The 27,509-nt window shown below is 63.8% G+C and overlaps 1 protein-coding gene across 8 annotated transcripts in view; it reads right to left on the bottom strand.

Moving 5' to 3' along the window:
• Positions 1-1,541: 1,541 nt before the first annotated feature.
• Positions 1,542-27,509, bottom strand: part of KIF21B (kinesin family member 21B) — a 44,665-nt gene continuing 18,697 nt past the window's right edge. For 2 of the 8 annotated variants that reach the window (XR_014244299.1, XR_014244302.1), the window contains exons 10-36: positions 26,766-26,829; positions 26,486-26,686; positions 26,057-26,138; positions 25,633-25,732; positions 24,662-24,853; positions 22,783-22,982; positions 19,491-19,598; positions 18,972-19,040; positions 18,367-18,599; positions 18,066-18,213; positions 17,660-17,854; positions 17,472-17,573; positions 16,161-16,326; positions 15,929-15,980; positions 15,701-15,758; positions 14,773-14,978; positions 14,620-14,694; positions 12,934-13,047; positions 11,212-11,250; positions 9,392-9,528; positions 8,425-8,605; positions 8,141-8,305; positions 7,803-7,920; positions 7,014-7,184; positions 6,229-6,428; positions 5,610-5,848; positions 1,542-5,201 (exon numbers count right to left, since the gene is read on the bottom strand). Coding sequence is in view for 3 of the 8 variants with exons in the window: in XM_082391113.1 (XP_082247239.1) it covers positions 5,144-5,201; positions 6,229-6,428; positions 7,014-7,184; positions 7,803-7,920; positions 8,141-8,305; positions 8,425-8,605; positions 9,392-9,528; positions 11,212-11,250; positions 12,934-13,047; positions 14,620-14,694; positions 14,773-14,978; positions 15,701-15,758; positions 15,929-15,980; positions 16,161-16,326; positions 17,472-17,573; positions 17,660-17,854; positions 18,066-18,213; positions 18,367-18,599; positions 18,972-19,040; positions 19,491-19,598; positions 22,783-22,982; positions 24,662-24,853; positions 25,633-25,732; positions 26,057-26,138; positions 26,486-26,686; positions 26,766-26,829 (3,434 nt within the window). In the remaining 5 variants the exon portion in view is untranslated. The remainder of the gene's footprint in view (positions 5,202-5,609; positions 5,849-6,228; positions 6,429-7,013; positions 7,185-7,802; positions 7,921-8,140; positions 8,306-8,424; positions 8,606-9,391; positions 9,529-11,211; positions 11,251-12,933; positions 13,048-14,619; positions 14,695-14,772; positions 14,979-15,700; positions 15,759-15,928; positions 15,981-16,160; positions 16,327-17,471; positions 17,574-17,659; positions 17,855-18,065; positions 18,214-18,366; positions 18,600-18,971; positions 19,041-19,490; positions 19,599-22,782; positions 22,983-24,661; positions 24,854-25,632; positions 25,733-26,056; positions 26,139-26,485; positions 26,687-26,765; positions 26,830-27,509) is intronic. The other 6 variants (XR_014244301.1, XR_014244303.1, XM_082391113.1 and 3 more) reach the window with 4 other exon arrangements.

The raw sequence follows: 27,509 nt of genomic DNA, 5'->3' as shown, positions 1-27,509 counted from the left end.
CGGGCTCCCGTGCCCACCGCGGGGCTGGGGGGATGCATCTCCGTCACTGGCTCAGGGTCCCCCAACTTGCCAAGCCCCTTCCTCGTGAGGACCAGGACCCTCTGGGGAGGAACCTTCCTCCGCCCATGGCGACCCCATCGGCGCCATCACCTGTCACCAGCCGTGGGTCCAGCTCTGCAGCAGGGCCTGTGCAGGCTGACAAAGCAGCTTGCTTTTGTATTTGGAAAACAAAGCAAAGAGAGACCCAATTGTCTTCTTAATACAGACATCAGAAAGGAAAGCTTCAAAGTGGTCGGGGGAGGGAAGAAGGTGCAGACAGGCCCCGGAGGTGGTGGTGCGGGGTGGGGGGGGGGAGGGGTGGCGATGTGTGGTTTTCAAAAGGAAAACGTAGGTTTAGATAGTTGCTGACAGCTCATTGCTGGACCGCCAGGATTGCTGTTCTTTCTCTCTTCACTCACTCCCACTCTCCCTCTTTAAATGTTTGCTCAGCATCTGTGGCCACGAGGCACTGAGGGAATACAGAAAGAAACAAAATGAAGTCAGTACCCACCCCCCACCCCACCAAAAGAGGGTAAATTTTATGGTATGGGAATTACATCTCAATAAGACTTATGAAAATGTTTTCTTTCCTAGAGCTAAACCTGACAAAGTAGAGATTTGCACACAGAGCTAGTGCAGGGCGTCGGGACACTATGGACCCTGAAGTGCATACAATCTTAAGTTATATGAGCATCACCCATGCCTGGAAAACCGTGGTAACGAACAGGATCTAGTGAGTTACAAGCATGAAAGCAGCTCCGTTTTACAGTAACAACTCTGTGTCTTCCGGGGTGAAGAGCACATTACAGGGTTGCTCGGCATCTCATAGACGTTTTTATGTCAAAAGTGGGGCTTTTATGTTTAAAATAATGGGACGTCTAGGCAGAGCACAGAGGATTTTTAAGGCAGTGGGAAAAAGAAAAGGGAATATGAGTTTTTAAGACTGAGAAGCCGTGATCTGGAAGCAAACATCACGCCTTCAGTGGAGCCGTTGGCACGTGTGACCGTTTGTGTTTCTGTCCCCTCCTCCTAAGCCACGAGGAACGGAACCGCATCTGGGGGGCAACCCGCACGGCGCCTCCCGCCCGATGGAGTGGCAGGAACGGGTGTCAGCCATGACTCCGCCCTTAGCAGCTGAGATGCCGGCAAGCCGCTTCCTCTGAGATGTTTCTCATTTCAGAAAATGCAAACACCGCCTGTCACACAGGTAGTGAAAACCCGAAGGACGACGCCTGGAACAGTGTCTGGAACGGAGCAGGCGCTCAGGAAACACTGGTGCCCTTGCCTCCAGCTGCGCACCTGTCCCAGGAGGGGACACAGGGAGGCTGGAGGGAACTCGGCTCCCTCAGTGAGTAAGCCTGCTCCCAACTCACGGCCTGCGTGTTGACCCTCATGCTGGGCCTGGCCCAGATGCCTGCCCCCGTCCGCCACCAGCCCCTGCCCCAGGGAAGGACCACCAGCCCAACATCCACAGCCCTCAGGGTCACGCCACACACCACAGACAAGGGTCATTCGCGTTTTATTTATGACAGCTTCTTAGAACACTCACATCCGGTCCGGGAACGGAAATGTACAGCATAAGGCTTAAATAACTTTCATACACTATGTACAGTCATCGGCGGACGTACAAAACATATATACACCTGTGCTACCACCCAGCGGAGGAGCTGAACCACATGCAACCCTGCGCCCGGGCAGGGGATAGCTAGAAAAGAGCTGGTGGGCAGGGCAGGGCTTCACGGAAGGGGTCTTCTCTGACCCTCGGCTCTTCCTGGAACGGTCCCTGCTTCCCTGCAAGGCCCTCGGGACAGGAGTTCAAAGGGCTGGACTGCGGTGTGGTGCAGCTGGGAGCTCCTCTGAGCACTGGGGAAGGGGGAGGAGAACAAAGATGCCTTAGAAGAACCAGAACTTTCCCTGTCAACTCTATCTTTGCACATCAGAGGGTTGGGAAGGGCTTGGGAGCCAAAAGAGGAGGGACCGTGGTGGCCAGCAGCCAAGCCCTGGCTGCTCGGGGTGCAAGGGGACAGATGCGCTGGGTTTGGGCCACTTGGTGGGAAGGAGCTCAGCGCTCTGGCAGGGCAGGCCCTGGCCACACAACACGGTGCTGAGCACACCGGGCGACGTGGGGATGAGCGACCAGGGGGTGTGCCCGCACCCAGCCCAGACCGCTCCAGAGGGTGCCCGGAATCCGGGCCCCGCAACGGTGGGAGAGGCCAGGGGTCCCCGACCGTACAGCAGCCCTGCCAGCGTCGCCGCCACACCGGGTGGCGTGAGCAGGTCCTGGTGACAGTCCTCCCTCCGGTGGTTTGTGCTTTAAACTCCCTCTGCCCAGGCCACCCGGCCCCTGGCGGGCAGCAGGGCCGGACCATGCCTGGACCCACAGATGGCCCCCCAAGGGGTGGAAGGCGGCACCCTGACCGCCTCAGAGGCTCAGGCGTGCTGGCCTCTCTCAGCCTTTCTCTCTCCTTGGCAAGCTCCAGACTCAACTCCAGCTGCCTCGAAGGAGCCAGCCCTGCAGATGGAGGCAAACACTGGCCTGGTCAATGCTGAGAGCAGAGGCCTGGCCCAGGACCGCGCTGAGAAGGCCATGGGCAGTGGCCGGAAGATGGTCCCGTCAGGGGAGCTTACCAGCCAGCTTGGAGAGCTTTCCTGGGGCTCAGCCCCGGAACAGGACATGGGTCCAGGCCCCACAGGCTCAGTGGGGCTGGGATGGACCTGGGATCGAGCATTCAACATTTCGGGATGTCGGGGAAAAAGGGTGCCACTCCGGGGCCCCCAGCCCTCCAATGTGGCCTGCCTGCAGGGCCAGCCTCAAGCCTTCGGGTGGGCACAGCAGGGCAGAAGTAGCAGGATGAGTCCCGGAATTAGGGACAGGCTGCGGGCCGAGCCCTGTCGGAGCGAGGGCAGCCCCTGAAGTGGGCGTCCTCGGTCTCCCCATGGGCCGAGCCTCCTGGCCGGGTCTGCCCAGGCCGCCTGCCACCAGCCCTGCCTTGTGCTCAAATCACAACCATTTTGTGCTTCCACATTGAGGATGCTTGTGCATCGAAGGGCGCTGGGGGCCCCCCAACCATGTACCCAACCCATCCCCGAAGGAGCGGGCAGACTTCAGTGCTCTGGAGCACAGCTGGGAAAGGCTCCCGAGACCTCAAGTTCAGAGTCAGTGCTTCCCGCCAGGACAGCAGAGCCAGCCTGCCATGAGGTAGCTGACCCAGAAGAAACAGCAGAAAACGGGCAGGGACGCTGAACACCTCTCGCGGGCCAAAGGGCCCATCTCGTGCAAGGACAGGCCTGCAGCCGCTGCCCGGTGGCCCCGGGCTGAGGCCTCCAGTCTTCTGTGTTTCCACAGTTTGTAAACAGTCATGCAGATTCTTTCTTACAGGAGGCAAGGTTGAAGCTTTCTGTTGAGGTGGGGGGAGGGCTGGGGCCCGAGAAGAGAATTGTACCCACTTCTGAGCGGCTGAGGGGGCTCCCGGCACCCCTGGGATGGCCCAGCAGGAGGGATTTCCAGTCCTGAAGACACTGTCCCGGCTCTGGGCGTGTCCCTGCTGCACGTCTGCTCCCCCGATGTCGACCCCAAGTCCAGCAGGGGGCCCTCACAGCAGGACGGCTTTCTGAGCTGGGGGGCAGCTCGGAGCAGTGGGGACAGGGCGAGTTCGGCCCTGGCCACGTGGGGAGGGGCACCGAGGGGAGAGCACAGGGCCCCCTCCGGAAGATCCAAAAGTCACTGCGTCCTCTGAACAGAGCTGGGGCTCCCGGCCCTCAGACTGAGTGAGGCCAGGAAGCACAAGACCAGTTAAGTGTCAGAGAAAGTGTAAAAAGAAGAAGAAAAAGAAACAGAATGCGGATTTAACAACATCCCGGGAGCGGGGAGTCCACGGCCCCAAGGAAAGGAGAAACTCAGTGGAGTCCATCCTCACCGCTGGCCCTACAGGGAGAGACCCTGGCCCGTGCCAGTTAAGGCTTGAACGCAAGTCTCCTGACTAACCGGGGAAAGACGCCGGGGGCTCCGCCTGGCCGGGGTGAGATGCAGGGGGACTGGGGAGGGGCCAGGCCGGGCGTGCCGTCCAAGCCCCTTCATGGTGGACAGTCTTCCGAGCTGCTTCCTACATGGCCCACTTGGGGCTCTGGGAGTGGGGACAGTGGGCAGGAGACCCCGCGGGTGAGAAGACACATGTGGCTCTGCGGGCATGGCTGGTGTAAGGCTGCCCGGGGCGGGTGCCAGGCCCCGGCGTAGGAAGGCACTGACGCGCCAAGCGGCCGGAGGCGGGGGCACTAGAGCGGCCCCCGGGTGAGGTCGGGGACGGGCCCAGGCTGCAGAGTCAAAGGGGCGCCGCCCTCCTCCGCAAAGCAAATGGGGGGGCGGCCCTGGAGGGCGGGGAGCGGATCCCCTCTGGGACTCCTGGCCCCTAAGAGCTGAAGGAACAAGCTTGTGGGAAGAAACTTCAAGTCAGTTTCCAGGAGGCAACAGCAAAAATAAAAATAAAAAATAAATTAAACAACTGAAGTACGCTGACCATCTCCCCAAAGGAATCTTTCTAGCAGCTCCACCGTGGCCCCGTCAGAAAGGGACCCAAGGAATTGCTGGGGTCCACGGGGAGTGGCCACTGGTGGCCGGGGGGCTAAGGTCAGCTGCAGGGCCAGCTGCCTACACCTGGTTTCCATGGTTACCTGAGGGCTATCTTTCTGGGCTCAGAGGCAGGTGCAGTGGCTGGGCCAGAGGATGTAGGGGAGGCCTGCTGGCCGGAGGGGCACGGCGAGGGCTGCCCCACCTCCCGGACAGACCCCCCCGGGCCAAGGCTGGAGAAAGGGCGTGGCCAGCTCGGCAAGGGAACACGGGGACAGGTTGGGGGGGGGGGGCAGGCCTGCAGGGAGAGAAATGAGGGGAAACGCCCTTTGGCTTCACAGCTTAATTAACTCCCGGACCTCCCTGTCCCCAGGAGGCGGGGGAGGGAGGGGGCAGTATCCCGTGGGAAGGTCAGGGAGAGGAAGGCGGGCAGGAGGGCCACAGCCTCTGTCCCCCGGGCGCCGCCCCACTGGGCCCCAGCTTCCCCTCTGTGCATCCCAGCTGCTGGGCCGAGGGTCAGGCTGTCCTCTGAGCTCACTCCTAGTGGGGGCCGCTGGGTACCAGGCGCCGGGCACTCCAGAACTTCACTGTCAGGTCACTGGGTGGAGCAAGAGAGGCCTGGTCAATTCCTGAAGAGGGCACGGCTGGCCACCCCCGAATGAAGCATGGGCCAGATTCCCCAACGTGCCAGGCGGGGCTGGGGCCCAGGGGCAAGCGTTGCTTAGGCCGAGGGCGGCTGCAGGGGTGGAGGGGTGCTGGGCAGAGGGAGGGGCCTGTGGTCACCAAGGCCCCACAGGATCCTTAGCACGGGTTCTCTCCGTTGTTGCTATTTTGTTTTGTCTTGTCCAGGCCTGAATGCTCCCCGTCTGCTCTCTGCCACCTGGCACCCCTCTCCTGGGGGTCTGTCCCCCGTCCACGCTCGGAAAGAAGAGGGGCAGGCGGGGCAATCTCGGGGCAGGCAGGATATGGGGGGAGAGAAGGGAAGAGGAGTAAAATAATGTCGTACCGTTAAGAAGCAGCTCAGATCGAAGTGGAGAAAGAGGGGAAAGGAAAGAGGGGGAGGATGAGAGAGGAGATGGGAGCAGGGAGGATGGGGGGGGAGAGAGGAGGGGGAGGGGGAGAGGAGAGCGGAGGGGGCGCGGAGGTCAGGGCAGGGTGGTGGCTCGGCCCTTTATGGCCAGGACTCGGCGAGGAAGGCAGGGGGTGAGTCCAGGGACGTAATTCCACAACTTTACCCGGCAGTCACTGTGGGGGGAGAGGCAGGAGGAGGCGGAAAGGGGGAGGCGGAGAGAAGGAACGTGGTCGGAACAAGAAGGAAAAAGAAGAGGCCGTCCGAGCAGCTGCCCCTGGGACAGAGGGCCTGGGCGTCCCTGGATGGGACCAGAGCTGGGGCTGAGGGAGGTGGGCTGCTCTGTGGTCTGGGATACCTGCACAGGGGTCAAGGCTGCTGTGTCAGGGGCAGGGAGGGCTGGGAGACGGGGGGTGGTCCCAGCATCCCCCGCGGGCGCTCCGCGAAGGCGGGCTCAGGCCAGGGGCGCCGTGGGGTCCGCTCCATGCCCCGCCCGCGGGGACAGCGCCCGGGGGAGGGTGGGGAGCGGGAACAGAGCTCTCTGCCCGGCACCCACCTGGAGGCGGTGAAGATGTGCTTGGCGTTGGTGCAGACGGCGTTGATGGGGCTGTCGTGGCCCTTGATCTCGCCAATGGGCGTGAAGTTGTCCACGTTCCAGACCTTGATGACGCCTGCGCGGCAGGCGCTCAGCAGCATGGGGCGGCCCGGGACGAAGGCCAGGGCGCACACCCAGTCCTTGTGCGCCGTGGGGATTTGCTGCGGGAGGAGCGAGCCGTGAGGGCGGGAAGCGGGGGACCCTGCCCCAGGCTCCAGAGATGAGTCCTTCATTCCTGCTCCCATGCTCGGCCCTGAGGCCCTGCACCGATAGAGAGCCCTTTAGCCCTCAGAGGGGTCGGAAGGGAAGGGGGCGACTGGTCAGACCGGGGGCCGAGAGCAGACCCTTCCTGAGAGCTGCTGCCTGAAGGCAGATGGTGGAGGCAGGAGAGGGTGCTGGCCGGCAGGGGGCACTGGGGGGAAGAGGGTGCTGGCTGGCGGGGGGGGGGACAGGGGGATACAGGTGCCAGCCGGTGGGGGGGGCACTGGGGGGAAGAGGGTGCCGGCAGCGGGGGCACAGGGGGGAAGAGAGTGCCCGCCAGGGGGCGGGGGGGGCACAGGGGGGAAGAGGGTGCTGGCTGGCGGGGGGGCACAGGGGGAAGAGGGTACCAGCCAGGGGGGTAAACACAGGTGGGGAAGAGGCTGCAGAACTGGCAGCCTGGGGGGCTCTGGCCCAGGACACAGGGTCCCCAAGCCCTGCCCGGGGGACCGCCTCTCCGCAGCCCAGCCCTCCCGCCCCCACTGCACCTGCATGAGCTCCTGCTGCTCCAGGTCCCACTTCTTGATGCCATTATCCCGGGAGCCACTGAACAGGATGTCCCCCTGGATGGCCAGACACTCGATGCCATCGTAGTGCGGGGGCTCGAAGTTGTGGGTGGGGCCGACGGTGCCCGTCACACACTCACCCAGCTCAAACATCTGCGGAGGAGGGGCGGGAGGGAGGCCGGGTGGAGATGGGCTTCCCGGGGGACAGGAACTGGGGGCAGGGAGGCTGACTCAAGGTGAGTTTGGGGTGTGAGCCTCCTATTAAAATTTTAAAACTTTTTAATAAATAAATATAACACTACTTGTACTTTAAATAAAAACATTCATCACAACCCCACCACCCTCTTTCCCTTTTTATCCACTGCATCCCAGTTTCCGACCTTGTACCTACGTTTGCAATGACACGACCAGGGAGCAAACAGCATCAGTGCTGACTTGTGCTCTTTGTGGGTTTTTTTTCATATTTATCGTGTAATCAGTTGCACTGCTTCCTGTCCTGTGGGTTTTCCCTAATTTACCTGACTGTTATCCTACCCGTAGACATTTAGGTTCTTTCTGATTTTTCAGCATGTACAAAATTACGCTGCAATCTTGACCTGCACAGACCTGACTCCTTGGGGGTGATTTTTCAGCATAAATCCCCTAGGGGTCTCATTATTTTCCATGAGTCCCAAGGCAGTGGAGGGAGAGGGCCGAGGCAAGGAGAGCAGGAGGAGCACAGAGCTGCCCCCGAGCCCGGCCTCAAGGTCAAGGTCGAGGGCTTCTCTGTACCTTAACGTAGTGGTCCTTGGAGCCGGTCACTACCAGGTCGTGCTGGCTGGCGGTCTGGGCGACCGTCAGGCACATCACGGGGCCGATGTGGCCAGTCAGCTTGCCGACGGGCTGGAGCCTGCAGGGGAGGAGAGGCCCAGTGTTGGGGGGGTGGATCGGGGGGACCCTGGGGTGGGGTTGGGGGTCCACCCTGGGGTGAACACGCTGGCCAGGGGACTCTCCCCCCTCAGAGCAAGATCGAGACGCAGGCACAAGCTGCCTGCAACCTGGGGCTCGGAGGAGCGGCCGAGGTCCCACCGCCCCGGGGGTCCCCCGCCCTGCCCGGGCCCCTCCCCGACCTGCTGAGCTCCCAGATGCGGACGGCGTTGCCCGAGGCGGCATACAGCATGCTGCCCGAGGGGCTGAGGGCGATCTGGTTGATCTGGTGCTCTCCCTGAGCGCTGGTGATGGTGCGGGTGGACGCAGCCGCACAGGCGTCCCCTGAGACCACCTGGCCTGAGGACCTGCCCGTGAGGGAGAGAGGCAGGGTCAGAGGTAAGGGCTGGGCTGTCCCTCGCGGGCCTCCTGGGCTGGGTCCTGGCTCCTGCCCCGCCACCAGTGCGAGCCGGGCGGGACGACTTACGTGAGGGTCCGGACGCACTTGGCCGAGTCTCGGATGTCCCACACCTTGATGTAGGAGGTGGACACGGAGAACACGAGCCCAGAGAGGCTGCAGTACTTGATGGAGACCACGTTGCTGGGGTGGCCCTTCAGAGCTGCGATCTCCTGCCCTGTCACCAAGTTCCACATCTTACAGCTGCGGTCTGCGAGAAAGTGGGCATGAGCGGGACACAGCCGTTATGGCCGGGGCCCGGGGAACTCCCGTCCCCACAGCCACCGGGGCCGCCAAGGCCAGGGGAGGTGGTCCAGGGTTGCCCAGGGGACGGGCTCCGGGTCCAGGGGCGAACACGTGCTCCCGCCTGCTCCCGTGGTGCACGGACGAGCCCGGCACTTCCCACCAGGGCTTCTCGGGCAAACGCCCACCAACACCAGGTTCACGGAGCATCGCCGGGGTGCCGGGGTTAGAATAAGCTCCCGTGCCTGCCAATCACTGACCAAATTAACGAACGATGGCAAGCAAGTCTCAGGGGGAAAACTTGGAACCAATCAACCTCGCCTAGATTCACAACCTTCTCCCTCCTGCCACGCAGGTAGGTGTATACATATTTCCCGTTTTTCTATTAGCTGTCTCCTGCACAGCTGCTCTTCCTGCCAGAAGGTAACGTTTTCTGACGGTTGTTGGGATTAAGGAATCGGAGGAAGTGCGCAGCCCTAAGTGCTGGGGTCGGGGAGGGGCTGAGATGAGCAAAGGTGGGGCACCTGGCATGCTTCCTGGAGTTCGGGAGGCAGGTCTGGAAGGAGGTACTGGATGGAGACCCCAGGGCCAGCTAGGAGGGGAGGCCCGGGGCGGGGAGCCCTGAGCCCCGGCAGGAGACCCCACCTCCTCAGCCTGGCGGCGGTGATCCCGTCTCCTGGGCAGCCCACTCTGGGAGAGGGAGCGCGAGGGCGGGAGGCCCTGACCCCACCCGGCCGGTCCGGGTTCCGCCCACCTTTGGACCCTGTGAAAAGCAGCTCATCCGTGGCGTCCAGGCAGAGGATGGGCTTGGTGTGGCCCTCGGCCATGGAGACGCACTGCAGCGGGGCCGTCCGCGCGCCCTTGGCTCCTCCGACCGGGGTGATAATGCCCCTTCCCGGGAGAGAGGGAGAGAGGCGCCCGTCAGCCCGGGACCGCGGCCAGGCTGAGCGAGGCGCCCGGGTGAGGGACGGGCGGAGGGGCCCTCGGGCTGTGGCAGGGGCTCCAGCCACAGCCCCCCAGGTCCGAGAGCCGCGCAGACGGGGGCCTGCGGTGCAGCCTCTCCGTCGCCATCCTGAGCACTTCCGGGGAGCAAGCCCGGCCAGGCACAGCCGGGGGGCCAGAACACGCGGGCGTCCCCTCCGACGCCTGCCTGACCCAGAACCCGAGACACACAGGCCCCCAGGCCCCAGCCGGGCAGGGCAGAGGCCCCAGAGCTGGATGGGCTCCTCCGGCACCTCGGTGACCACAGGGAGGGTCGAGGAGTGCAGAGAGGGAGGGCGCCCAGGCCGCCACGCCCATGCAGAGACGCGCGCACGTCACGCCCACCTGGGCCCTCTTGGACCAGTGAGGTCAGATCCGTGACTGCCATCTGCAAAGGGCTAAGTCCCTCTGGGGAGGCCTGCTCAGCTCTGTGGGAAGAACGCAGGCCCCTGTGGGGAGTGAGGCTCTGTGCAGGGTATGGCCCCCTCCTCCCCGCGAGCACTCAGAGACGAAGGAGGCCTGTCCTGGGCGGGCCTGAGGACTTCGCTACACACCAGCCTCCTGCAGGGCCTGAGGATGAGGATTTTTCTCCCACTGAGGGTCTTTGGGAACGAGCCCCCGGCCAAGTCACGTGCACGTCTGAAACGTGGCCTATTCTTTCCAAAGACAGCGCCGCCCCTGTGGCCGAGAGCGTCTGACGTGACCAATGTCCTGCCCTGCCCGCAGCTGCTCAAGAGCCCCCGGACTCCACCGGCACCCCCAAGGACGGCGGTCGGACAGGCCCAGCTGTCCCCGGTGTCGCAGGCACACGAAGAGCCCCACCCCCCAGCTCCCCGCTTCTGACGCTGGCATGGGCCCAGGGGAAGGAGCCGGGGAAGGAGCCCAAGACAGCAGTGGCAAGACCCCGAGTTAAAGGATAACCCTCCACCCATGGGAGGGGCCAGGGGGTGGGGGGGTAGCTGGCAGCCTTGCAGCCAGGGGACGGTTACAGAGGCGTCACCCCCGGGGGCAGGGACAGTGAGTGGCGGTCGCCCCGGAAGAGCAGGCGGAGCCCTCAGCCCAGGGTGGCCCTTTCCCAGCCGGGGCTCAGGCCCACCAGGTCCTGGGACTTGCTCCATGTTACGGGCAGGGGGAGGCGTGTGCGTGTGTGTGTGTGTGTGCGTGTGTGTGCGTGTGCGCACGTGTGTGCGTGTGCGCGGGGCTGGCTGAGGGGAGAGAGGTCTCCTGGTACTCCTGGTCTTCGGGCCAGGAGACGTGGGCAGGGCCACTTCTCGTTCAGAGCCAAGGTCGGTGAGGGAGCCCCCAATACTGAGCAGCACGACCCTCCAGCAGTCTCTCTCCAGGGGTCCGGCCCCCCAGGCTCCCTGCCCGCCCCTCCCACCCAGTGACAAGCCACCAGCAGCCATATGCCCCCCCCGAGCCCCCAGCTCCAGCCTGGCGCAGTCAGAGGCCACGAAGCGCCCACGAGAGAGGAACCAGGGGTGAGAAGGGCAGGAGGGGGTCTGGGGGAGCCACGGAGAGGAGGGGCCGCATGCTGAGGGCAGGGTGCGGGGGAAGGGGGACAGAGAGGGAGCAGCGAGACATTCTGTGTACCTCAGGACCTCCGACAAAGAGGAGTCGCTGTCATCAGACCTGGGGGCAGAAAATTAGCTGGATTAGGGGGAGAGAGGGACACACACGAGGGAGCGGAGGCGGCAGCAGCGTGGGGAGGTCAGAGGGTGGTTATTCTCTGCAGGGGGAGCGGAGAGAGGACAGAAGGGAGGGCCTGAGGGCAGCGGAGAGGAGGTGGGGCAGGCCGGGGAGCTGGGGACGCCCCTCGGACAACAGGGCGGGGATGGGGGCGGGGAGGGGCGGAGGGGAGACGGGCCTTGCTGGTCCCAGGATCCCGGCTGCCTCACTGCACCAGCTGGGGGCCCCCTGCCCCCTGAGCGACGCTGTGCCTGCTCCCACCCCTCCCAGGGGCAGGCCTCTCCCAGCAGTGCTTCGAGGGCCTGCTGAACCCCAAGCACTGGCCCCAGGAGCCGCCGGACGGTGCCCGGGAGCTGGCTCTGCACACACATGGGCCCGACACCCGGGCCACCGGGCAGGACCGGGGTCTGGAAGCCCCTGGGGCTGGGATGCCAGGGTCCCACCCAGAGCTGCTGAGAGGGACCTGTGACTGTCAAGGTGTGGGGGGCACCCTGGCTGGTGTGAAGGCCCCTGGCTGGTGTGAAGGGCCCCTGGCTGGCATGCGGGTCCCCTGGCTGGCATGGGGGGCACCCTGGCTGGGGTAAGGGGCCCCTGACTGGTGTGAAGGGCCCCTGGCTGGTGTGAAGGGCCCCTGGCTGGCATGGGGGGCACCCTGGCTGGCATGGGGGTCCCCTGGCTGGCACTGGGGTCCCCTGGCTGGCATGGGGGTCCCCTGGCTGGCGTGGGCCGGGCTCACTGCTGTCCTCCCGCAAGGGGGGCCACAGCAGGTTTGGGGCAGGAGCAATGGTCTGTCTCTGTGAGGAGAGGTGATGTAGGCAAGGACTAGCACTTCGTAGCCTGGGCTCCGCCAAAGGACAGAGGAGCTATTAGAGCCAAGAGGAGCCCTCCGGGGGCTGCAGAAAGTTGGGTGTCGGGGGTGCCCAGCAGTGTGGGGGGCCCGGCGGGGAGCACAGGAGGGCGGGGCCTCCGCCTTCGCCAACGCGGAGCCCCACAAGTCAGAGATCCCAGGTTTGGGCCCAACTCGACTGCTTTCTAGGTGCCCCGGGGCCTCTGAGCCTCTCTCCTCTTTGTACAGCAGGGAAGGCAGTCCTCACGGCTGGTTTATACACTTCCAGCGGAATCCCGTGTGTGCAAGCCTGGGGCGGCGTTGGGGGTCGCTGCCCACCACACTGTGGGGTAAGTGTCCAGCGGGAGCGGTCAGTAGGGGTGAGCTGACCCCACCATGTGACCGAAACGGGGTCTCCTTCTGCAGGGACCCTTCACAAGGATGCTGGGGCGTGGCCTGAGCATTAGCGGGGGCGGGGGGGGGGGATGCGTGACTGAAGCTGAAGGAAGGGGCCCCAGAGAAGAATCAGAATCAGCAGAGGAGGCGGGGGCAGCTCTGGGTAGGCCCTCGGGGTGCCCGACTGCCCGGGCCTGGCCCCGTGGCTTCCTTCGTGCCCTCTCCTGCGGTCCCCACACGCTCAGGGGACGGGAGGGGTCCGCGGTCAGCACAGAAAGGGCGGAGGCGCCGGGAGAGGGGCCAGCACAGCATGCCTAGGGCCTCCCCGCTGCCCGCCCGCCCGCGGCGAGGACCCGCCCACAGCCTCCCTGTCCCCTCTGCGCCCCCCGCCCCCCGGCTCTTACTTGTCCAGCGCTGACCCTTGGCTCTGGTTACTGGTGAGACGAGAGAAGACGTTTCGGTCGTTCCGGGGCCGAGTGGGAGGGGACGAGGGGGGCGTGAAGCCCACGTCTGTGGACCTGGCAGGTGAGCAGGACAGAGCAGCATCCGTTAGTAACCGCACCTCTGCCCGCGGGCATGCACACGCGGGGTCACCTGCACCACCTTCCGTCTGGTTGTAAGGCCTGAAGGGTCCTACGGCCCAGCTCCTGCTTAGCCCCCGGGGGCTGGTCCTCGTGATCCGTGGGTTCCGCATTTGGGAATTAATTCACCTGCTCATCAAAGCCTATCTGTCAGCCCCAAACAATACCCCCAGGGCTTTCCTGGCCATTTGCAGGCATGAGGACCCAAGCGCACATCTTCCCAGCTGAGGTCAAAAGAGGTGGCCCTACCTCCCTCACAGTGTACACAGCGCCCTTTCCAGTCTATTTAGTGTCATGCTTTTCATATTTTTGTGCTTTTGGTTGGTGATTTCAGTGTTTAAAATGGCCCCGAAGATGGTGCTGCAGGGCCACCTGGTGTCCTGAGCTCAAGGAAGCTGGGACGTGATTTACAAAGAAAATACGTGTTAGATGAGCTTCGTTCAGGCGTGAGTTCTAGGGCTGTTGGCCCTGAGTTCAATGTTAATGAGTCAACGGTACATATTGGATTAGGTGTCTTGAAACAGAAACTCACATGACGGGTTGATGCAAACGCTGGGACCAGAGGCCCCCAGGAGCCCAGCCCTGTATTTCCCGGGAACAACAGCTCAGGATTCGCTAAGTCGTGTTCACGGTGACTTGACAACACAACTGCCACAAACAGCGTGACCTGATCTCCAGGGAAGAGTCCAAGGCCTCATGGCGCCACCCCTTCCAGCACCCATGACCCTGCTCTTTGGAAGGTGGTCCTCAGGTTCAGCCCATCCTCCCTCCCTTTGGAGGGTCATCACGAGTCCAGCCTACATTCCCCCCAATTGCAATTCAGTGTGTTCTCTCTGTCACGGGGGGCGGGACGGTCTGTGGGGCCCCGGGTGCACAGATGCCCTTGCAACTCCTCCCACCAAAGGCCCATCTGCAGCCACAGGCATGGGCGGCTGGACCGGAGGGAGGGACAGGAGCATGTCCCCCTCCCGACAAGGCAGGTGCATGAGGTCATCCTGAGCCCCTGCCCTTCTACTACTTCGCTGTGTGACCTGGGGAGGCCACCAAACATCTCTGAAAATTAAGGTGACCCTGAGAGGCATCGGGAGACCCGAAGAAGCCCGTGGGGCCCCATGAGTGGCTGGCTGGCTGGGGACTGTCCTCGGTCCTGCATCCCCTCCCAGGACTGTCCTTACTCACCTACACTCCGCCCACAGGACAAGACCTTGAAAGGGGCTGAGGCCTTCCAAGGACCCCTGGCCGTGAACGGGGCTGAAGCCCACTGGTCCCGTGACCAGTCCAGGCCACTGCAAATCTGCCCACGCTGAGCTCACGGCAGCCGGCAGTTTTTAGCAGCGGCCTTGGCCACCAGCTCAGGTGCTTATGGAGAGATTGTTTCCTGAGCCGCAGCTGACAAAGTGAGGAAGGGGCTGTGCTGGGAGCCGAGCGGGGCCGGATGAACGTGTACACGACGGTCTACAGCGGGCCTCCCAGCGATTCCCGCCCCCGGGGTCTAGAACATGTCCTCACCTGATGGGCTGCCCTCGGTCGTATGACTTCCTCCGGGTCAGAGGGGACGTCTCCGCTCCTCGAGACTGCCGGGGGCTGGAATGCAGGGTCCAGTGAGGCCCAGGCCCACCTCCCGGTCCCACCCATCCCCCCACCCCTCGGCTCCCTCCTTACAAAGTGCTCCCTCTGGTGGGCAGGCTGATGGTCCGAGAGACCTTGTCCCGGTAGTAGGGGTCTCGGATGGAGAAGCCCACTCCGTCCTCTTTGATCTCCACGAGGGAGGCCAGGGACTTAGTGATGTTCTTGGTGGACACGTCCAGCGGGGGGCCCAGGCACTCGGCAGACACGGCCTTCATCTGGGCGGACAGCTTGGGCTCACCCTGAGACAGGAAGGGCTGGGTGGACCCACTGCCCAAACACGACGGCACAGAACGGGGAGCTGGGGGAGTTCCAGCGGGGAGACGTGCCGCCGGCCCGAGGCAGAGGAGGTGATGGAACGGCCCCCGCAGACACGACCCAGACACGTCTCCCGAGGCTTCTGGAGAAGCCAAACCAACAGGAAATGCCTCTGCTGCCCTTCTTTAGACTTTGCAAACAGAATGCCAGGCTGACCTCTGCTGCTCACCGCTAATCAGTTACTCAGAGGCTGTGCACAGGTCACTGCTCCCAGTCTGCAGGGTCTTCCCTTCTCTCTTTAGTGAGTCCTGTTTCGTGGCTCCGTCTAGTCTAGTAATTGCTCCCTCAGTGTCAGACAGACTCCCCCCCCTGCTGAGTCAGTAATCTGCGTGCAGTAACTAGACATCCAGGGTTAGCTGGTCTTTGACCCAGAGCAGGAGGCAGAGTCTTGGTGGGGAAGAGGGTGAGTTCTGAAAGCGAGGCCCCGGGCTGTGATGATGTCACTCCACCCATTTCAAAAGGAATGGGCTGTAACGGGTCACACATCTGGGCACCCTGACCCTTTCCAGGTTAGATAGACCCTTCTTGGCCGCCGCATCCCCAGCTGGAGGCAATACTGGGTTGGGGCTGAGGGTAGGGGTAGAGCCCCAGGAAGGTGGGGACCAGGCTGCGGGGAGCCCCCCGGCCTCCTGCTGGTGGGGCTCACCTTGAACTTGAAGTCGTCATGGCTGGTGGAGCCTTTCATGGTGAACGACTGGGAGAAGCTAAGGAAAAAGCAGAGGAGGGTCAGGATGGCGACAGCTGATGTCCCGGTTCCCTGGGGCTTAGGTTCATGGGTCCCAAAGAGCCCCCGAGCCCAGGCTGAGCCCTCGACCCTCTGGCAACCCCCCAACCCAGCCCCAGGCACATGCTTGCTCCCAACCTGGAAACTCACCTCCCCTCCGAGACCTCAGACACCTCCTCATCTGTGCTGGCGTAGCCGTTCTCTGCCGGGGACGAGGGAGCCGAGGGGTGAGGCCCCGACCCCTCACCCGCCCTCCCGCCCCTCACCCTCTGGGATCCGACCGCGGCTTCCGGGGAGCCTGGGGGAGGGAGGGTCTCTGAGGCGGGAGGCAGGGAGCCCTGGGGGTCCCTGGGGGCCGCGAGGCCCGCCCCCCGCCCTGTACCCTGCTGCACGTTGTGGATGAGGGCCTGCAGCTCCGGATGGGCTTCGGCCTTCTCGCGCAGGGCGTCGAGCAGCAGGTGGTTCTGGGAGGGGCCCGCTATGTCTGTCTGCCTCAGCCGTCCCTCCAGCAGCCGGATCTGGGCCTCCTTCTGGGCCACCTGCAGCCCCTGAGGGTGGGGAGCGAGGAGGCCTGGGGTTACCCCTCCCGGCCTGGGGCTGTGGGGACCGCCGTCACTGCCCTCCCAGAATCTGCTCCCAACCAGACGCCTCCCCGCTAGCTCCCAGGCCCCAGCCTGTGCCCATCACAGACCTGCGATGCACCTCAGCCCCCATCCCCCCCATCCACGCTGTGGGGCACACTCCCTGTCATGGGCAGAATCGTGTCCCCAGAACGCATATGTAGATGCTGTAACCTCCAGGAGCTCAGAACGTGACTGTGTTTGGAGATGGGGTCTTCAGGAGATGATTAAGTTAAAATGAAGTGTCTAGAGGGGGCCCTCATCCCTATGACCGGTGTCCTTATAAGAGGAGGAAATCAGGACACAGACACACACAGAGGGAGGACCTCAGGAAGGGAGACGCCGAGTCTACAGGCCCAGGAGAGAGACTCAGAGGGACCCGCCCACACCTCGATCTCTGACCCCCAGCCTCCAGGACGGGGAGCAGTAAACGTCTGCTGTTTAGGTCCCCCGGCCGCGGGGCTGGTCACGGTGGCCCCGGCAGAGGAACACGCTCCCGAGTCGCCAAGCAGAGCTGAGAGAGCTCCCTGGGGCGGGTGAGGGGTCAAGGAGGCCAAGCCCCTGCCCCTTCCCCGAGTTGCCCCGCAGGCACAGATCCTGGGGGAAGGAAGTCCCCACGGCCAGCGCTCCGTCGGGCAGAGGGGACAGGGGACCGCCACAGGCCAAGGGATGCCGTCTGCTCCTGCACGAGGCCCCTGACCCCACGCCTGGGCGGAGCATGTCTGTGCGGTCCTGTTGCCCCACCGGAAGCGCGCACACACACACACACACACACACACACACACGCGCGCGGCTCCCTCCACCTCCGCGGGCTCAGGCCCGGCCCTGCTCTGGATGGGCTCGCACCAGACGCTAGGGTCGCCCCCCACGGAGGCCCTGCTGTGTGCCAGGCGCCACGCCAAGCCTCTGGCCCCGTCATCTCGTTAAAGCCGCGCGCGCAGCAAGCCGTCCCCCGCTTTACAGCCTCAGCGCTTGCCCGCGCCTGTGAGGGCCGCTGCCGGGCGGCCGGGCCCTGTGCTTGGTCACGGGGGTGCCTACCCGCTGGGCCCGGCAGGAGGCGAGCCCCGGCCTACCTTGTCGATGGACGCCTTGAGGAAGTTGTCCAGCAGGAGGCGGGCTTCGGCCAGGGAGCAGGAGCTGATGACCACCGACGTGTCTGTGGAGTCCAGCTCCTCCTGGACCGGGAGGCGGAGGGCCCGCGTCACCAGGGCTGCCTCCCCCCGGGCCCAGGCGCCCTCCCGCTCCCCCGCCCCGCGGGCACCTTGGTCTCCTCCAGCTGCACAATGGTGGCCTGGCAGTCGCCGATGCTGTCGTTGATGTAGTCGACGTTGGCCGCCAGCACCTCGATCTCCTCTGCCAGCTCCTGCAGCCCCCTCTCCTCCTCCGGGCTCTCGGCCTGCAGCCGCTCCCGCTTCCTCCTCAACGCCTCCTGCAGGAGGGATAGCTCCTCCCTTTTCTGGGGGGAGGGAGGAGGCCTCAGGCTGCTGCCCTCCGGCCCAGCCCGCAGGGAGGAGTTGGGGGGGGACAGAGCTGGGGTGGGGGGGTGGGGGGGGCCCACCTTGATAGGAGGAGGGAGGAGGCCTCAGGCTGCTGCCCCACCCGGCCGGCCCACAGGCAGGAGGGGTGGAGGGCGGCGGGGACAGAGCCGGGCGGCGGGGGGCACCCACCTTGATGAGCCGCTCCATGTCAGCCTCCAGGTTGACGATGGTCATCCTCTGCATGACGATGTCGACGATCCTCCGCTCCAGCGACTGCCACTTGAGCCTGGCGGCCTTACTGAAGCTCTGGCTGGCCCCCTTCTTCTGGAACTTCTTTCTGGGGGGCAGAGACAAAGAGGCAGGGGAAGGACCACCCTCAGCCTCTGCAGCTGCGTGGAGACTCCGACCCAGAGCCGACGGCCGAGGGGACCCCGGCGCTTGCCCCTCCCAGGCCCCGCCTGCACCGGCCAGGTGCCCCAGGCCGCCTCACCTGGCAGGGCGGGCGCCAGACATGGTGGGCGCGGGGTGGCTCCCCAAGAAGTGGCTGATCTTGCGGTCCCACTGGCGCACGATGCTGGAGACGGAGCGGGCCCCCGATTCGGCCTCGGACGAGGTGGTGCTGGCCGACACCTCGGTGCCCGAGTCCAGCATGGGTGGCTTCGGTCCCACGCGGCCCGCCACCCGCTCAGACATGGGCTTGGCCAGACGCCTCAGTGCAGAAACCTGGGGGCCCAGAGGAGCGGGACCCAGTGGACAGGGTGCCCCCAGCCCACGGAAAGGCCCAGGTTGGGGCGCGGGGCAGGGAGAATACAGGGTCGCTCCGTCCTGGCCTGGGTTTGGGACTGAGAAAGGTCCAAAGGGTCTCCAATGTGAAATGGACACAAAAGAGGCTCCCCGTCCTTTTTAAAAGTTAACCACTACGGCATCTGGACCGGAGCCTGCAGCCCACCCCCAGCCTCAGCACTCCAGCTGAGAAAGGCCCTCCCACGGGGGCCACCCCAAGTCAGCACGTGGCCAGGGGGAGCTGGGGCCACAGGGGGGCTGCTCTCAGGACAGGGGGGCAAGCAGGGGCCACGGGGGAGGGGCCGGGCTCACCTCCTGGGTTTTCCTCCTCAGGACCATTTCCTGCTGCCGCTTCTGGGACTCCAGAGCCCGGATCTGAAACTGTGGGTGAGAGGAGAGGGTGGGGTGTACACTCGGGCCCGAAGCCCGTTCCACCCGGGCCGGCCCTGGAGGTGAGCGCCTTGTGCAGCCAAAACTCGCCGGTAAAGGGGACCCAGCGTTTGGGTCCCTTTCTCCACGAGGACACATCTCTCGGCCTCTTCTCCCCGCCGCGGGCGAGGAGCCTGGAGCAGAGGGCCGGGCCCGCCAGGCCTCCCTGCAGCGCTGGAAGCTGCTGGTGACCTGGGCAGGGTCCTACCCGGCGGTGGGCTCGAGGCCTGGCTCGGAAGCCCACGAGGACCGGGCTGGGCTCCCGCAGCCGTCCTGCCCTCCCGCGTAGGGCCGCGCCTCTCCTCCCAGCGCCACCGTCACCGCTCAGGCCCGCGTGGTCAGGAGGGGCGGCCAGGCACGCGGGGAGGCGGGGGGCCCAGGGACCCTCGAGGCTGCCCTCACCTCCTGCCGCCGCTGCTCCTTCTTGAGCTGAGCGATCTCCCGGTTCCTCTTGGTCTCCGCCAGCCGCCGCCGCTGTTGCTCCTCCCGCATCTGCTTCATCAGGGCCACCTGCGACGGGGTGGGGCGGGGGTGAGGCCGGGCCTGATGGTGGGGTTGAGCGGAGGCCCGAGGCCTGCGTGGAGGGGCTGGCCCGGAGGATGCCGGGCAGGGTGGAAGCCACCAGGTGGCAGTGCGTCAGGGGGTCTGGCCCCACCTTGTCCACAGGAGTGAAGGTGTCCCACCACCTGGGCAACCTACGGAAAGGAGCGGCCTTACTGCCAGCCCAGCCGTGCAGGTGAGACCACTGTGCAGGGTCCAGCCACGGCCCCCAGTGCTCTGCTCACAGCCCCTGGTGGTCCTCACGCAGAGCCACTGCCGGTGCCCAGCCACTCTGGGACCAGCCTAAGCTGCTGGAGGCAAGGGGTCCTGCCTGGACGGAGAAGCGTTCTCTCCCCCACCCGCAGCTGAGCTGCTGGCGGGGCGCCTTCCCAGGCCAGGTTCTCACGGTGACGACAATAAAAACCAGCATCATTTACTGAGCCCACACTATATGCCCAGCCCTGTCCTCACGATAATCATACGCGACAGGCGTTCTCACTCCTATTTTACAAATAAGAAAGGAGCCTCAGAGAGACAAAATGACTTAAAGTCATAAAATCAGTAATGGGTGGCCAGACTTCTGGCCCAGGTCGCTTTGCTTCAAAATCCAGCTCTTACCACGGCCGTGGGGATGGCACCAGGGCAGGTCAGAGCGGAGCTGGCGACCAAACACAGAGCCTGGAGCCGAGCTCTCGGAGGGCCGGCCAAAGGCTCAGAGCGCATCACCCAGGAGGCCAGAGGTGAGCCGGCACAATGCGGAGCCGTGCGCTGGGCCCTTGTAGCGTCCACCCCCCTGGCCCCAGAGCACAGAGTGCAAAGTGCACAGGGGTCAGACTCCTTCCATGGGACGGCGCCGTGAGAATCAGGTGCGCGCTGTCCCTCCTCTGCCACTGAGGCCTCAGACGCCCCAGGAATGTCACCAGCCTGCCCTGAGGGCAGTTAAGAGAGGAAAAGGCCCGGGAGGGAGGCTGGAAGGACTGCGCTGGCTTCTCCCTCAGAAGGCAGGCTGTGTCGGCGGGGTGGGGGGGGGGGAAGCTACAGAGAGGAGGAGGGCTCCCTGCTGCCGGGCCTTTGGGGTCCAGAACAAATGCTCCCCCAAAGGGCTGGGGCTGACAAGAGAAGCCAAGCCTGGGCGGGAAGCGGACCCAAGCCCCGCCCACAGGGAGCTGCACGCACACTGAGACGGCGGCCCTCATATGGAGCCGGGGCCAGAGCCTTCCTGGGGAGGAATGTGTCTTTCTGGACAAAGGTCCATCTGTCCAGCTCTGCCTGTGTGGCCGAGTCCCAGGGAGGTCATCACAGGGGTGGTGGTCTCAGAACGGGTGGGAACATTCCAGGCACGTGACAGCACAGCACCTGAGGCCAGCACTGTCCTGAGTGTCTCCTCTGCTTAGGCCACCTCTGTAAACCGCAGGGCCTGCCCCTGAACTGCGCTGGGAGGGTCTTGGGCACTGGCTCTCACGGCAACTGGTTAGAATCCTTGACTGCTGCCCTCGGTCCTTCTGACAGAAACCCTGGGCCCCTGCTGGGCACCCTGGGACAGCCCAAGGGTGCTCTGTTCAGCCTCTTTCCTAGGCTCACAAGGGCACAGTTACCCGGGCAGAGCGGGGCCCCCGGCTGAAGGGCTGAGCAAGCTGAGACTGAAACCCGGGAACACGCAGGGACCCTCTGTCCTTCACACACGTCCTGGGCATTATTATATTATTTTTCCAGGCTTCAGAGCCATAGAAGGGTCCTGCCTCATAGGGACCTCTACAGTAGGGTCACCTCCCGCTGAGATGACGGCCGGCCGGCACCAGCCAGGACCGCCTCGAGAGGTGTTAGCCAGGGAGCCTCCAGGGAGACAGAGTCAGGACACAGGCAGAGCCCCCAGAACGCTCCAGGGGCTGCAAAATGTGCAGTGCAGCCCCCGAAAGGGGACAACCAAGGCCCTGGTCCCTCCCTCCTACCACCAGAGGGCGCCCGCTGACCCAAGTCCCCCTCTTCCTCCTGCAGCCCGGGGCAGCATGGGCTGGTGGAGGTCCAGGGGCAAACCGGCTCCCTGGGGCCAGTGCAGGACGGACCGTCTGAGCAGAGCGAGACTGGCCCTTCTCCACCCTGGACAGGCTGACGGGCCCTGGATGTGTGGCCCAGGCGTGGCTGGGGACAGAGCCTGCCCAGGGGAGGTGGCTAGCCCGATGGCTGAGGGTCCCACCTGGCAGAATCTGCATCATCACAGCATCACCCCTCTCCGCTGCACACTGGTCAGCGCCAGCCCAGTCGGGCGGGGAGGACGCAGTTACCATGGCACCGGGTGCTCCCCTCTGTGGGACCTGTTCCCACAGCCAGCTGTCTGCGGCTCGCTGGGGTCCTGTCCCAGCGCCTGGCGCAGGGCTGCGGGGAGCTGCGGTACACGGGGGGCTGGGGCCAGGGCAGGAACGCGCAGCAGGCAGCCAAGGGGACGGAGGACATAAGGGCAGCACGGATCTGCGGGCCCAGGCGGGAATGAGGACCCAGCCGGACGGGGAGGCAGAAGAGCCAGAAGCCAGGCTCGAGCGCCCTGGACGACGGCGACTGGAAAAGGGTGGCGGCAGAGAACTGAGTCTGAATCCCAGTGCTGCCCCAGGAGGCGGGAGTCACCCTCTGAGGAGTGGCAGTGACACCTGGGCTGCTTTCTCCAGCTCCTCCTCAGGACCAAATGCGGTTGTGGTGTTGGGGGACTGGTGGAGAGCCACATCCAATCGTCACTACATAATTATTATCATGAGTATAGGCAAACATGGCACAGGTGGGAGGCCTCACATGCACTGCGTGTGGACTGGAGGCCACGATGGTGGGGCGGGGCCCCTGGGGCCCCTCTCCTGCCCCTCCAGGGGGAAAGGTGCTTTAACCCTGGACAACGCACTAAGAGGACCGGGTCCAGGACCAGGATGGGGCTGAAACAGGCAATGTCGTGTGTCAAGACAAGCAGCCACGCTGACAGCGGTGATTATTTTTAACACGGTAAGTGGGTCTGAAACTACACCCCTGCCCCCCAGCCCCCTTTTGCCGCCTTCATCTCGGCCCCGCCCCCAATTTGGCGTCACCCAACCCCGCCCCTACCTAGGCGTTCTTCATCTCGGCCCCGCCCCCGCTCCCACCTTGGCCACGCCCACGCCCACGCCTCGGCCCCCACCTTAGCCTTCTTCATCTCGGCCACCTCGGCCTGCAGCTTCTTGAGCTCCCTCTCGTAGCGAGACTGGTTCTTGAGCAGCCGCGCGTGCTCCTTCTGCGCGGCCTGCAGCTTCTGCAGGTCCCGGTTCATCTCCCGCAGCCTCTTCTCATAGTCCGCCTTGATCTTGTTGGCCTTCTCCTCCGTGTAGCACTCCATGGTACCTGCGTGCAGCGGGGCAGGGTCTGCGCACGTCCCTGGGCCCCAGTGCCCGGGCAGCCTGGGCTCCACTGTCGGGGCGTGACGTGGGCGAGTCACACCCTCCTCCGCCCGTTCCTTCGTGTGAACAAGGAGGGGCTCGGACTAGGAGACGCCCAAGGGCATTCTAGGGACCTCGAAGGGGTGATTTCATCCTGAGATCTCTGAGCCCCTGCTCGTCAGCTTGCCATGAGGGGCCTGAGGACCACTCCCGCTGGCTCGGTTCTGACCCGTGATTGGAGGAAAGGGCCGGGACCAGTGGGAAGGGGAAGAGTTAGCAAGAGAAGACAGAGTGAGTGGGCTCGGGGAGAAGGAGCGACCTGGTTCTCCACCCTTAACCTTTCCTACCTGAACTGCCAACGTCTAACAGACATGGCAAACTGGCAGGTGCAAGCCCACCTCCTCACCCTCCACCCCCTCACCCAGCAGTCTTCCCCATCTCAGTATCTCACCACGTCCTTCCAGAAGCTCCCTCCCTGGAGGTATCTTTGGCTCCCTTCTCTTAATCCCCCACCAACCAATCAACAAAGGCTTTCATTTCCGTCTTCAAAATGGATCCAGAATACGACCACTTCTCACTTCCTCCTGTCCAAACCATCTCTCACCAGGACCTTTATAAGAGTTTCCTAACTGGTCTCAAGCTTCCACTTTTGCTTCCCTGCACAGCAGCCAAAGCGATCTTGCCAGAATGCTTTCAAAATTTACATCACGCCCCTTAAAACCCCACACTTCCCATGTCCCTCAGAGAATAAGACAAAAATCCTAAAATGACTGACACACCTGGTCCGACATTTCTCCTCTGATCTCCTTGACTGCTAGTGTCCCCTCACACCGTGCTCCAGCCATCGGGGCCCTCGTCATGCCACCAACACGCCCGGTGCATGCCTGCCTCGGGGCCTTGGTATCTTCTGTTCCCTCTGCCTGCAATGCTCTTCCCCTCACTCATTCTCTCCAGCACTATCTCACCTCTTTCCAGTCTTTGCTCAGATGCCAGCTTCTCAGCAAAGTCTCCCACGACCATCCTTCTCAACACGCCCACCCCCTCCCCAGCACACCGTGCCCCCTTCCCTGCTGCATTCTTCCACGACACTTATCACCCCCGACATGCTATAGGATCTGCCACTTATCTTATTTACGTCGGTCTCTCCCCACTAGAATGCGCGCTCCAAAACTCTAGCATCTAGAACAAGGACCGCTCTGCAAGACGCACTCAATGCATGTTTGCTAAGTGAACGAATGAGTGGATGAGTGAGTGAGTCATGGGATGAAGGGGCTGAGAGCCACGTAAGGAAGATACATTCTGAGAAGCAGACTTGTAAATGCGATCAAAGGAAACACCCAAGGAGCAAATTCAGGAAGAAAGGCTGAGGGATTTCACCTTCATGGGCCTGGAGACAGGATTCTAATACTTCAGGCGATGGTAAAAATAATAGAAATGATAAACTGAGAACGTAGCAAAGGGACCGGAGTTGGACACAAGAACTTTCTATGGGTCTAAGTGCACAGTCCAAGGTCAGAATGCCCCGCCCAGAGGCCCAAGTGACCCGGTGGTGCCCTTCTGACAGGGAGGGGCCCGGGGAGGGGGTGTGTGGCGGGTACGGGGCGGGGCTTCGTGGGGGCGGGGCTTCATGGGGCGGGGCCTCACTGAGATTCTGCAGCACGCGGTCCCGCTCCAGTTGCGTGTCCCGGATCTTGTTCTGCAGCAGGATCAGCTTCTCCTCGTACTGGTGCTTGAGCGTCTGGAGCCGCCGCTGGCTGTTCTCCAGCTCGTCAATCAGCTTCTGCTTGATTTCGATCTCGCACGTCAGGTCGGCCAGGTCAGCCTGGTAGTTCACCTCTGTGGGGGCAGAGACAGGCTGGACCGGGGGCCAGGGGCGTGGTGGAGGGGACGGGCCTTCCCCTAGCCAGCCGTGACCACTCAGTGACCAGTGGCGAGAGGAAGTGACACATCCCATGGTGGGAAGGTGCTGCCAGGTGGCAACACCCTTAAAGAGCTGCCCGGGAAGTGCAGGCCTGGGCCAGGGAGCTTGGGGGGGGGGGAACCAGGCGTCCCAACCACCCCTGCTGTGCCCCAGAGGCTGATGCCCACTCGCCATGGACGACCTGGGAGCCAGCAGGGCTGGAGGAGGGAGAGGACCCAGAGCAGCCAGCAGGACTCTGGGTCAGAGCAGAGCTGAGGGACACACGTCCCGTTTAGAGGAGTGGGCTTCAGACCAGCCAGACCTAGGTCCAAGGCCCAGCTCTGCATCTCCCACACTGGGGCAGGCCACCAACCCTCGTGAGCTTGGGAGGAGTCCTAACACCTCCATCCAGGGTGGTTGTGAGGATGCAGAGGCCAGGCACATGATGGGCAGAGCTCACCTCAGTGCCTGGCACCAGTGGGTGCTCAGTGAGAGTTTGCTGCTGCCATCGCATCCCTGTTGTTTCTGCTATTACTGGTTTCACGCCTGAGCTCAGCCAGGACACCCACTGCCCCGAGCAGTTTCTCTGGGCCTGCGTGGCAGGCAGCCCTGCCCCGGGCACCCCGCCCAGGAGCACCCCGCCCCGGGCACCCCGCCCAGGAGCAGCCCCGCCCCGGGCACCCCCGCCCCGGGCACCCCACCCCGGAGCACGCACCCTTCTCCTCGGGGTCGGAGTCCGAGTCCACCAGGCTCTCCTCGCTGCCCGAGTCCTCATCCTCCTCCTCACAGCCGCTCTCCTCCGGCTCCTCGTCCTCCTGGGCACCAGGCACCGTCAGGAGGGTGGGGAGTGGGTGGGTCACGGTGCTGGGGGGACCTCGGCTCACCCTCCCTCCTGGGAGAGTCCCACCCACTCCTCCCAAAGCCTGGGCAGAGCCCCTCTGTAGAAGCCTCCCGCCCCCATCACCCACCTGGGAGGAGGGGCTGAAGGATGGACATCACCATGGCGACCAGTCAGCTACCCGGAGGCATAAGGATCAGCTGCAGGCTGACCCCAGCCCCTCCCCGGCACCAGGACGTCATGGGGACCCTCACCCCGGCAGGGACATGGGCGTAGCCCCAGGTGGGCGGGGGACCCTCACCTCCTCGGCCTCATTGTCATCCGTCTCCTCGCTGTTCTCCTGTTGGAGTTTTGCCCTCTTTTTGAAGGCTTCCTTCTCTGGGCTGCCCAGGAGTGAAGGGTGGACCGGTTAGGGGACTAACCTGCCTTCAGTGTGTGGGTGGGGCGGGGGGGTTGGGGGGGGGCAAGAGCGCCTCGTCTCTAGGGCCCTGTAGGGGGCTGGGCTCCGGTTCTGCAGGGATCCACTGCTCTCCCCTGGCCCCCAACTCAGAATGAACCCTGGGTGGACTCCACCCTCCCTCTCCTCGGGGAAAGCCCAGCGTCAGAGGAAGGTGGGAGGCTTCTGCCCACAAACCAGACCCGCCCACTGAGTCCCCAGGTCACCCGGGGTACGCACAGCCCCTGCTGGGCACGGGGTCCTGGGGGCCGCCTGCGGGGAGCCTCCCCTCACCTCTTTCTCCGCTGCCTGACCTCCTTCTTCTTGAGCCTCTCCAGGTCCTGCTTGGCTCGGCGGATGACCTCAGAGGCGTCCTCCATGGAGCTGGTCGGGACGACCGGGGACGCGCCCAGGGAGTAGGGACCCCGGGTCGAGGCCCGAGAGAGGCTGCGACGCAGGGACTCGTTCATGGCCTCGCTCTCCAGGAGCTTGGTCCTGCGGAAGGGAGGGTGGGGGGCAGGTGAGCGGCACTGCCTCGGCCCCCGGGCTCCCAGGTGCACAGGGGCTCACTCACCGCAGCTCCTCAATCTCCCGGACGTAGTTCTGGATCAGAGCACCGATGGCCTCGTTGCCGTCTCCTGAGGGGGTGGCAGGGAGGAGGGACAGTTAAGAAGATAGTAAGTACAGCGAGGACCTTAGCTCCAAGCTGGTGGTCTTGTATCAGTGCCTCCAACAGGGCCTTTTCCGAGCAGGAATCTATCAAAGAGGGACTTGTCTGTGGGCGCGGAGGCACACAGGCGCAGCTGGTAACAGCGAGACTGGAAACAAGCAAACATCCATCAATAGAGGCTGTTATGATAAATTATTCGTCGCCATCACGTATGGATCACTGTGCAGCTGAAGAGAATTAAGTAGGCTTGTGTGTTTTTAATACGGAAAGATCCCGGGACTTCCCTGGCGGCGCAGTGGTTAAGAATCCGCCTGCCAGTGCAGGGGACACGGGTTCGAGCCCTGGTCCGGGAAGATCCCACATGCCGCGGAGCAACTAAGCCCGTGTGCCACAACTACGGAGCCTGCGCTCTAGAGCCCGCGAGCCACAACTACTGAGCCCGCGCACCTAGAGCCCGTGCTCCGCGACAGGAGAAGCCGCCGCAGAGAGAAGCACTGCAACGAAGAGTAGCCCCCGCTCGCTGCAACTAGAGAAAGCCCGCACGCAGCAACGAAGACCCAACACAGCCAAAAATAATAATAATTAAAAAAAAATACAGAAAGATCCCTACGGCATAATGCTAAGTGGAAAAGGAGTCACAGGACAATA

This window comes from Balaenoptera borealis (genome assembly GCF_965194805.1).
Source record: "Balaenoptera borealis genome assembly, chromosome: 1".
Taxonomy (NCBI): domain Eukaryota; kingdom Metazoa; phylum Chordata; class Mammalia; order Artiodactyla; family Balaenopteridae; genus Balaenoptera; species Balaenoptera borealis.
This window is presented reverse-complemented; position numbering and strand designations above follow the sequence as displayed.